General features: G+C 38.5%; 1 protein-coding gene across 1 annotated transcript in view; it reads right to left on the bottom strand.

Moving 5' to 3' along the window:
- Positions 1-12034, bottom strand: part of IQCM (IQ motif containing M) — a 420783-nt gene that overhangs the window by 249336 nt on the left and 159413 nt on the right. The window contains 1 exon segment of the mRNA XM_052655057.1: positions 5868-5926. Within this exon segment, the coding sequence (XP_052511017.1) occupies positions 5868-5926 (59 nt within the window).

Raw genomic sequence — 12034 nt, 5'->3', positions numbered from 1 at the left:
CACCCTTTAAATGAAAAAGTACTTTAGAAATTGAACAGTACCCTTCTAAAATTGATTGATATCTGATGAAAGGTCATAACATACTGTGTCTTATGTAGACTTTAAGGAAAACTCTAGCTGAAAATATATGAGAAATTTCTAACAAGAAAAAAATTTAAATACAAGCTTAAAGGGTTTCAACATTTGGATTCTAAGGGCTTCTCGGATAGCTCAGCTGATAAAGAATCCGCCTGCAATGCAGGAGACCCCAGTTTGATTCCTGGGTCAGGAAGTTGCCCTGGAACAGGGATAGGTTACTCATTCCAGTATTCTTAGGGTTCTCTGGTGGCTCAGAAGGTAAAGAATCTGCCTGCAATGCAGGAAACACTTGGGTTTGATCCCTGGGTTAGGAAGACTCCCCTGGAGGAGGGCATGGCAACCCACTCCAGTATTCTTGCCTGGAGAATCCTCATGGACAGAGGAACCATGGAATTTCTGATAGAAATGGTATAGGATTTCAAATAAACAAGAAAATCTTAATAGTGTTTCACTTAAATATTTTCAATGAAATATGTCAGCATATGAAATATTTACAGTTTTATATCATTCACTTGTGTTTGTTGTTCAGTCACTAAGCCATGTCCGACTCTTTGCCACCCCATGGACTAGAGCCTGCCAGGCTCCTCTGTCTGTGGGATTTCCCAGGCAAGAATACTGGAGTGGGTTGCCATTTCCTTCTCCAGGGGATCTTCCTGATCCAGGGGTCGAATATGTGTCTCCTACACTGGCAGGCGGATTCTATACCGCTGAGTCACCAGCGGAGCCCATATTGTTCACTACTTCACTTCATCTTCACGTTGCTGCACTTTTCTCTCTCTCTTTTTCTCCAGCAGCACTCTTATACATGCTAATTCATTAGTTTCAGTCTACTTCTCTTAAGTAATCATCAGAAAGGCTGTTAAAATTTAAGACACAAACAACATAAAAGCAGCATGACTGAGTAAGAACACTATAAAATGAGGGTTGGATTCTAGTAACAGCTTTTGTTTGTTTCTTTCTTTTTATGTGTGACCTTTTGTGACCTTAAAGAAGTCACTTTAATCTTTTTAAATCTTCATTTTCTCAACTGAAAATTAAGGATTGAATCAAGTGCTCGCTAAACTTCCCTTCAGCCATCATCCTCTAAAACGTTCATGATATCCCTGCAAAAATCAGCTAGATGTCCCTTCAAAACTTTGCCACAGCTTTTTATGCGGCAACAGATGGCAGACGGTACAGGAAAATGTTTCGCATTCAGAGTAGCTGCTTGGCTTCAAGAAAATAAAAACAGTAAGCACTCATATTTCAGACTGTACAATTTTTATCATTGAAAAACGGGACTAAATTTTAATTTAGCAATACCTATGAGGAAAAGAAAAAGACTTCCCAATCAAACTAACCAGATAAGGATACTTATAGGAAAAAGCCTTACTCAAGAAAATAAGGTAACACTATCAACTAGCTTAAAAATGTACATATAGTATTTTTTTCTTTAAAGCTAATCTTCTTGTGAAAAGGGTTTTGATGACAAATTCAATTTAATAGACATGAATTATTCAGATTTTCAATTTGCTCTATGTAAATTTTGGTATGTTGTCTTTTTTCAAGAATTTTTCCATTTCATCCTTGTCTTTGAATGTGATAAGCAAGAAGTTACTCATATAATCTTTTATCTTTTCACTGTCTATAGAATATATAGTGATTCCACTTTTTTCATTTTTAATATTGGTAATTTGTCTTTTATCTCTTAGTTTTGTTAGGAGTTTACAAAATGTATATTCTTAAAATTTAATATTTTCAAGAACCAACTTTTGGCTTTGTTAATTTGGTTTACTGTTTCTGATTTCTATTTCATTGCTTTCTGTTTTTATCTCTATAATGAATGTTACACATGCATCTAAAAAATGTATATTCTACAATGGTTGGCTATAGTCATCTATAAATGCCAATTATATCAAATAAGTTGAAGGTTTGTTAAAATATGCTATATTGTTATTTATTCTTTTTGTATTTTACTAATTTTCCTATCAATTACTAAAAGAGGAATGTAAAAAAATTTCCAGTCATAATTATGGAGGTGTCCATTTTATTCTTTAATCCTGTCAGTCTCTACTTTACCTATTTATGTTGTTCTGTCACTAATCCATCTTTGACTCTTTGTGACCCCATGGACTGCAGCATGCCAGGCTTTCCTGTCCTTCACTATCTCCTGGAGTTTGCTCAAACCCATGTCCATCGAGTATGTGATGCCATCCAACCGTCTCATCCTCTGCCGTCCCCTTCTCCTGCCTTCAGTCTTTCCCAGCATCAGGGCCTTTTCCTATGAGTCAGCTCTTTGCGTCAGGTGGCCAAAGTATTGGAGCTGCAGCATCAGTGCTTCCAATGAACACCCAGGACTGGTCTCCTTTAGGATGGACTGGATGGATCTCCTTGCAGCCCAAGGGGCCCTCAAGAGTCTGCTCCAGCACCGCAGTCTGAAAGCATCAGTCCTTCGGCGCCCAGCTCTCTCTATAGTCTAGTTCTCACATTCATACTTGACCACTGGAAAAACCATAGTTTTGATTAGATGGACCTTTGCTGGCAAAGTAGTATCTCTGCTTTTGCTTTTTAATATGCTGTCTAGGTTGATCATACCTTTTTTCCCGAGGGGGAAGTGTCTTTTAATTTCATGGCTGCACTCACCACCTGCAGTGATTTTGGAGCCCCCCAAAATAAAGGCTGTCACTATTTCCTTTCTTTCCCCATCTATTTGCCATGAAGTGATGGGACCAAATGCCATGATCTTCATTTTCTGAATGTTGAGTTTGAAGCCAGCTTTTTCACTCTCCTCTCACTTTCATCAAGAGGCTCTTTAGTTCTTCTTCGCTTTCTGCCATAAGGGTGGTGTCATCTGCACATCTGAAGTTATTGATATTTCTCCCAGTAATCTTGATTTCACCTTGCACTTCATCCAGCCCAGTGTTTCTCATGATGTACTCTGCATATAAGTTAAAGCAGGGTGACAATATACAACCTTAATGCACTCCTTTCCTGATTTGGAACAAGTTTCTTGTTCCATGTCCAGTTCTAACTGACCTGCATACAGATTTCTCAAGAGGCAGGTCAGGTGGCCTGGTATTCCCATCTCTTGAAGAATTTTCCACAGTTTGTTTGGATCCACACAGTCAAAGGCTTTGGTGTAGTCAATAAAGCAGAAGTAGATGTTTTTCTGGAACTCTCTTGCTTTTTTGATGATCCAATGGATGTTGGCAATTTGATCTCTGATTCCTCTGCCTTTTCTAAATCCAGCTTGAACATCTGGAAGTTCACAGTTCCCGTACTATTGAAGCCTGACTTATAGAATTTTGAGCATCACTTTGCTAGCGTGTGAGGATTCTTTACCAGCTGAGCCACAAGGGAAGCCCTCTCCACTCCTTAGGTGTTGGCATTCTAACATTCCCATGGAAATCTGAGGTTTTTACTAAGTCCCTGTCATTTGGCAGGAGTTGAATTCCAATTTCTGCCTCTCTCCATGGTGAAGAGCAACCGAAAATTCTGCCTAGGCTTTACATTCCAGAAATGTTCAAGGAGTTTGTCTCATTCACCCTGTCCTTAGCATCTAAAATAGCAGGTTCTTAATGTGTGTTGTCAAGTTAATAAACTATGAAAGACTGAAAAAGAATTTCTCAACAGGACAAGATGCAAATCTGTTTTTCCTTCTCCTCTGGAAATTGTTCATCAATTCAATTATATTTTCTGAGTACCCACTATATTCCACAGATTGTGCCATGAACTGTATATTTAAGCATTTTTAGAATCAACCATCCCTGCCCTCGCAACTTGAATTTTTAGCCAGGTATCATTCTGACATAGCCATGACTCTGCAATTAAAGGACCTACATTTGAACCCAGTTCCCTCACTGACTAGCTGAATGGCCGTAGGTAAATATTCAACATGTTTACCCATCAGTAACATAGTGAAAATAAAAATACATCATGTGTTGTTATGGGCGTTATATACAAGTACCTTGTACAAGATAAACACAGAATGATTGCTATTACTAAATTCATTATGAGACTAGCTCTCAGAAAATATCTAATCTTAAATTGGATATTTACTTATTAGATATTTAAATAATTGCACTGTATTATTTCACAGTCATATTTGGCGTAGATTCACCATATAGTGCAGTTCTATAGTGCTTGAACTTCAGAGTCACATGTGTTTTGAAATTCAGATTTTGTTTAAAAGTCTAGACAATTAATATAGCATGTATGCCATATATTATATAACATTGAAGTATAGTCTGTGGCATGTCCCACCATTAAATATGTTATTAACTAATATAACTAATGTTCATATGTATGCAACAACGGAATATTCACATGAAGTGGGAAAAGTGTAGACTATGAGTAGTCATAATCACTTGTTATTTCAGTCAGGTTTTGACGCTAAAGTTTTGGCACCCTCTGAGGTGACATCAGCTTTCAGTTTCTGGAGCTTTCCAGATTTGGCATTATGAATGAGGGATTATGGACATTGTATAGCCACACCTTAAGAGTAATTGAGAGAAGGAATTAAGCAGGATGTCTGGTAAGAGGAAGTAGCCTGAAAAATATATTTGAATAAGCCTGTATTTACTAGGGGGTTAGATTTCCAAACTGGTTGCTTCTGGCAAGTTGTAGTCTCCTGGGTTTACCCTTCTACTAGCTGCATTTCTATGGTTTGACACAGAGCTTTGCATCAGGGTGGTACAAAAACAATATCAGGTGAATTAATAAATGAATGTATTACCAAAGCAAAAGAAAGCACAAGTTTGAAACCTCTCCTTTTCAGAAACTTCACTATTAGCTTTCAACAATCCCTTCTTTCCACGTCACTCTCCAATCTCTCTCACAAAATCAGTTAGTTTTTCACAAAAGTCTGTCAACAAATTTGCTACACGGAGAAGCAGAGCAATCTTAAGACTCTCTCACAGTGACTGAAAAGCATGCTGTACCATAGTGGATTGTAGTGCATCAGTTCAGTTCAGTTCAGTTCAGTCGCTCACTCGTGTCCGACTCTTTGAGACCCCATGAATCGCTGCACACCAGGCCTCCCCGTCCATCACCAACCCCCGGAGTTCACTCAGACTCACGTCCATTGAGTCAGTGATGCCATCCAGCCATCTCATCCTCTGTCGTCCCCTTCTCCTCCTGCCCCCAATCCCTCCCAGCATCAGAGTCTTTTCCAATGAGTCAACTCTTCGCATGAGGTAGCCAAAGTACTGGAGTTTCAGCTTTAGCATCATTCCTTCCAAAGAAATCCCAGGGCTGATCTCCTTCAGAATGGACTAGTTGGCTCTCCTTGCAGTCCAAGGGACTCTCAAGAGTCTTCTCCAACACCACAGTTCAAAAGCATTAATTCTTCGGTGCTCAGCTTTCTTCACAGTCCGACTCTCACATCCATACATGACCACAGGAAAAACCATAGCCTTGACTAGACGGACCTTAGTCGGCAAAGTAATGTCTCTGCTTTTGAGTATGCTATCTAAGTTGATCATAACTTTTCTTCCAAGGAGTAGGCATCTTTTAATTTCATGTCTGCAATCATAGCTTCTAATAAACCAAACTACTGAGACATCATGCGGCACTGTTTATAGAGTGCTTTACTAGCCACTGTAAACCATAGCCTGGTCTACTGAATGAGTAATATATGCTCAAAAAAAAGAATTGTTTTCCCTTGCTTCAGTCAAATTAAATGGGAACTTTGAAAAAGATCTGTTCATGCTGTGAGCTTTCAACAACCTACACTTCTTTAAACCAGATACTTAAGTCAGGATAAAACCAAAGCAAGCACATTAATTTAAACATTCATATAAAAGGTGTACCTGGGTTGTGGCTTTGACTCTGGCTTTACAGATTGTTGTTCTTTTTTAATAAAGTTTTTCTAGAAAAAAAGAAAGAATTGACACAATTAGGAAAACAACTTCACTGTCAATAAAATTTTAATTCCATTGATGTTCTATTATATTAATCAAAGGAAAAAAAGAACTATGCCATTATACTAAATATTAAAAGCCTGATTATACTATATATTAAAAGCCTGAACAATGATATACACACATATGTCTAATGTGTTCATGTTAAGTCGCTTCAGTCATGTCTGACTCTTTGCAACCCTATGGACTATAGCCCACCAGGTCCCTCTGCCTGTAGGATTTCCCAGGCAAGAAAACTGGAGTGGGTGGCCAAGCCCTCCTCCAGAGGATCTTCTTGACCCAGGGATCAAAGCGTCTCCTGCATTGCAGGTGGAGTCTTTACCACTGAGCCACTGGGGAAGCCCCAATTATGAGCCTAAAAACATATATAAATAAGTGTACTCAGCAGCATATGATCATAGAACCTCCTCCAGCATCTTTTGGCCCCCAGGAATATAACTCCTACTGATTATTTCAGTGAACAAATATCCATAAAGATCTACTACAGATAAGAATTTATTTACTTACTTATTTGTCCTTATAAAAATATTAAAGTAACTTCCAAAACTACAGTATGTATTAAAAAGAAAAAAAGAATATCATGTTGAAAGGAAATATGAATAGAAAAATAATGTTAAGTGTTTCTGCTTTTGCTTAATGTGTTACACAGATTTGTCTCTCAAATTTCTAGCTATCAAAATATTGTGGCCTAAACTGCGTTCCCCTAAGATTCATATGCTAACGTCCAAATCCCCAGATATGATTCTATTTGGAGATAAGGCCTTTTAGGAGGTAATGAAGATTAAATGAGATCATAAGGGTGAGGCCCTAATCCAATAGGACTGGTGACCTTTTAACAGGAAGAGGGGCCACATGTGTGCACAAAGAAAAGGCCGTGTGAGGACACGGCAAGAAGAAATCTATAAGTCAAGGAGAGAAGCCTCAGGAAAAACTCACTCTGTCCCAGAACTAAAAGAAAACTAACTTCCACTGTGTGAGCCACTCAGTCTACAGTGTTTTATTATGGCAGGCCTGGCAAACTAAAACCCACAGTAGCAAAGAAAGCACAGTAGTTCTAACACTGACAATGTCTGTAAGATAAGCACAGGCATTTTCTGTAAATATTTTTTCCATTAGATTAACTTTTCCATTAGACTAACTTTGAAGATTAACTTTTCTTCTAAAATTTCTTCCACGAGTACTTTAAAGGAAGCCTGGGATAATGGCATGGTCAGCTTCAAGAGTATCTCTTCAATAACGACACCGGAGTGCTTATTGCAGATCTTTTATACAATCCTTCAGTACCAGACAACAGGTGAAAGAACAGCTCAGAAAGATAATTTTTCCAGATCTCGAGACTGGGCCATTCCCTCTCTGGTCATTAGGTGTGACTCAAAGTTTAAACTGATGCTTAGAGGCACGGCATACCCAATTCATAATCTGCTATGACAATTACTGTGCAAAAATAGCTTTTGAAAAGATGGCCTTGAATGGGAGGAATCTGAGGCAATCTTGTTAATGAGTGAAGATTAATGGATTTTGGATTGTTGGTGTTGTCTTCCCTCTCAGACTCTAGAAGAAGTCAGTACCAGAAAGTGTCTTGGCTATGGATGTGTTTCTGAAACCACAAGGAAAATACTTATTTTAGTTTTGCTTTTAAAGTTTCAAGTATATATATTTCACCACTGTTTGGCAACTGGAGTCAAAGAAGTCTCTTCTATAAAACCTCAGGATATATAAAGAGTAAATGTAAACATGAAATATGGAAGAAATTTGTATTTGTACTGCAATAGCAATAGCAAATGGCAACCCACTCCAGTGTCCTTGCCTGGAGAATCCCAGGGACGAGGGAGCCTGGTGGGCTGCCATCTATGGGGTTGCACAGAGTCGGACACGACTGAAGCGACTTAGCAGCAGCACTCAGTTTTAAGACACAGAGTGATTATTTTAAATATATTAAACAAATCATAAACCTCTCCTTTGGAGTCAAGCTTCACTCTATCCTACAGTGAATATTCTCCTGAATGCAGTCTGACTTGTATGTGTAAATTTTTATTTCATGCCATTCACTTTTTAAGTTTGACGATTAACTTTTCTTCTATAGTTGCGTTAGAATACAATAACAACCTTGAGAAGCACTTTGGATCATCTCTTGACTACTTGTTACTTTTAGAACTCCCTGATCATGTTTTCTATTTCAAAGCAAAAAATCCTCCTCAAAAGTAATATTGTACTTTTAAAAATGTATGTGCACATATAGGTGATAATAAAACATGAAACAGGATCTATATTTTAAATATCACCCTCAAGCTGTTCCATGACACATATTCATGGCTAGAAAAATAATACTCATGGCTATACAAATTATTTTTTAACCTATATATTCCATACTTTGGCACAAAACAAAGTGCTTGGCTTGAAACACACTGTCCTTGTAAGATACTACTATTTACACTTGCCAACCTGATTTTTTAACTGCCTCCTTCTGTGGCCACATGACATACTCTCCATTATGAAGGGTGTCAGATATGAAGGTCATTCAGCAAAGCAGCCTGACAACCATTCCTTTTTTTTAAATGGTGGTTGTAAGACACAGACTAAAAGGCAGCCACCCCAACTTCAGGATTTTTAAAACGTATTTATTTGTCTGTTCTGGGTCCTAGTTATGGTATGCAGGATCTTTACCAGTGGCAGGCAAATTCCTAGTTGCAGCATGTGGGATCTAGTTCCCTGGCCAGGAATCAAATCTGGGCCCCCTGCAGGGGAGTGTGGAGTCTTGGCCACTGGACCACCAGGGAAGTCCCTCAGACAAACAGTCTTGAGGATTTTTCTTACTAAAATGTTCTCTGATTTTTTTCCAGTGACATCTATTGTTTCTTTTTCTTCCTACTTAACATAATTAGAACTTGAGGGGTTTGGGGTCATCTTTTGGCAAAGTCACTAGCAGTCCTTTATTTAAGGGTTCTTGGTTTTTTTACCTAAGTCTTCGTTTTCTCCATACCTATATGTTAAAGTTGCAAGTCCATTTTGCCTTGATGTTTCTATTCCATTCTTTCTCAAAATGTTTCTTCTTATCACAGCTGCCACCTGTTTCTCGAGACCTCCTCAAGGTCCTAGTCTCTTTATGGCAATGCATTTCAAGCGACACATTCTAAATACTTGGTTGAAGATGTAAGTCACTTATTAAATACTCATGTCAAATTTCCAGTGTTTTTAACTACCTGTATTGATTTATTTCAAACCTTTTTTCAGACTCCTTTCCCACATATTTTCTCAAACCCCACAATTTAACTGGCACCAACGTGTGATAATTCACATAATATTATTACATCTCAAACTTCCTTTCAGAAGCAGCTGTCTAATCTCCCAATTCCCCCTTCTTTCCAAATCTCATCTGGAATTTGTGTTTTCCTTTTGACAATGCTGCCAATTTCTCTCACAGTTTAATGATTAAATTTTTGCACTGATTAACCAGAGATGCAATATGGAAAAAAGCCTTTCATTTTGTACCTTCACACTAGCCATGTTTCTATATTACTACTATTAGCATCAAATTCTGCAATATGTTTACAGTATAAAGGTAATCTATAATTGGCACATTATGCCTTCAATACTTTACCCTAAAATGTAGTTAAAGGGTATTTTCTAAGTGGCAAGAAATTTTCATAGTTTTAAACAGCTTTGTGACCCTACCAAAATCATATATAAACACGCATTTAAGGTAAATGAAATGTTTGTTTAAAAATAGGTAACTGTGAACAGAAAATCACTAATAGCATATACATGTAAAATTACAAATTACACATTAAAACATGTGAAGTAAACTGAAAAGCTTTTTCTGCCAAGCTTGAATATAAACATTCTTGTTTCCCCAGCAGAAGTCAGTCATGTCACCAGCACATTCTGTGAAATAGCAGTGAGTTGCATTCCTTACACTGCTACTGCTTCTTGATAAGAAATATTAAAAAAAAAAAAGTCAATAAGTTGCACACATGCAGAACCAGAAGGCACAAAACACATGAATTTGGAATTTTTCAGAAGTCATTTTCTTTACATTGTTGTATTTAAGCGTTTCTTTCTGAAAACACACAGAAAGAACAGGGAAGTTTTCAAGCCACAGAATCACCCCCAGGAAGTTGCAATAGGCCCAGGTAACCCCTAGTTTCTCTGAACTTGCTCATGGAGCCATAGTTGCCTCCACTTTGAAGGTGTTCTCAAGTGTGGTGTTTCCTTTACTTTCCTTATGAGAAGTCAGGGAAATGCCACAAGAATGCTGGTCACTTGGTCATAGCCATGGCCTCAAAAAGTCATTCAACTTTCAGATGAGCAAAGACTGAAGACGGCAGCCCAACAAAACATAGGTTGGTCCTTTACCAATCACTAGACAAAATGTCTTTAATCTCCAAGGGAAATCAAGACTCTTTGATATATAGGACTTTATTCTTGCCTGGAAAATCCCACGGACAGAGGAGCCTGTTAGGCTGCAGTCCATGGGGTCGCTGAGTCAGACACGACTGAGTGACTTCACTTTGATTTTCACTTTCATGCATTGGAGAAGGAAATGGTAACCCACTTCAGTAATCTTGCCTGGAGAATCCCAGGGATGGGGGAGCCTGGTGGGCTGCCATCTCTGGGGTTGCACAGAGTCGGACACGACTGAAGCAACTTAGCAGCAGCAGCAGCAAGGCTAACATGGTAGCAATACAAAGATGGGTAAGAAAGACAGAGAAGTTTACATCCCAGTATAAGTCCCTCTCAGGGTTGAAACTTATTTGTAAAAGATATAATATGACTGTTATTTCTTGAAGCATGTTCATAGCAACAAATCATAGGATAATACTACAATACATTCTAGAAATAAAAATCAAAGATATTTTAAATGCATATGATGAAGGGAAAGTAATGAAATTCCTATCTGGTCAAAAACAAGAAGAAATGTTGAATTTACTGTTGTATGAGTTCTGAGACTTGTCTCTGCCTCAGGGATTGTGTGGAAATTTTAGACAACCTAGACCCTGGGTTTTAAAGAGTTCTGTACCTCCTGAGAAATCTGTATGCAGGTCAAGAAGCAACAGTTAGAACCAGACATGGAACAACATACTGGTTCCAAATTAGGAAAGGAGCATATCAAGGCTGTATATTGTCACCCTACTTATTTAACTTATATGCAGAGTACATCATGTGACATGCTGGGCTGGATGAAGCACAAGCTGGAATCAAGATCGACAGGAGAAATATCAATAACCTCAGTTACTCAGATGACTCCACCTTTACGGCAGAAAGCAAAGAACTAAAGAGCCTCTTGATAAAGTGAAAGAGGAGAATGAAAAAGCTGGCTTAAAACTCAACATTCAAAAAGTGAAGATCATGGTATCTGGTCCCATCACTTCATGGCAAATAGATGGGGAAACAATGGGAACAGTGAGAGACTTCATTTTCTTGGGTCTCTAAAATCACTGCAAATGGTGACTGCAGCCATGAAATTAAAAGATGCTTGCTCCTTGGAAGAATGACAAGCCTAGACAGTGTATTAAAAAGTAGATGTATCACTTTGCCAACAAAGGTCGATCAAGTCAAAGCTTTGGTTTTTCCAGTAGTCATGTATGGATGTGCAAGTTGGGCTATAAAGAAAGCTGAGCACTAAAGAATTGATGCTTTTGAACTGTGGTGTTGGAGAAGACTCTTGAAAGTCCCTTGGACTGCAAGGAGATCCAACCAGTCCATCCCAAAGGAAATCAGTCCTGAATATTCATTGGAAGGTCTGATGTTGAAGCTGAAACTCCAATACTTTGGCTACCTGATTCGAAGAACTGCCTCATTGGAAAAGACCCTGATGCTGGGAAAGATTGAAGGCAGGAGGAGAAAGGGCAACAGAGGATGAGATGGTTGGATGGCATCACCGATTCAATAGATATGAGTTTGAATAAACTCCAGGAGTTGGTGATGGACAGGGAGGCCTGGCGTGCTGCAGTCCTTGGGGTCACAAAGTTGGACATGACTGAGTGACTGAACTGAACTGACTCAATGGACATGAGTTTGAGCAAGCTCCAGGAGTTGGTGATGGACAGGGAAGCCTG

This window comes from Budorcas taxicolor, chromosome 17 (assembly GCF_023091745.1).
Source record: "Budorcas taxicolor isolate Tak-1 chromosome 17, Takin1.1, whole genome shotgun sequence".
In the NCBI taxonomy this organism is placed as follows: domain Eukaryota; kingdom Metazoa; phylum Chordata; class Mammalia; order Artiodactyla; family Bovidae; genus Budorcas; species Budorcas taxicolor.
This window is presented reverse-complemented; position numbering and strand designations above follow the sequence as displayed.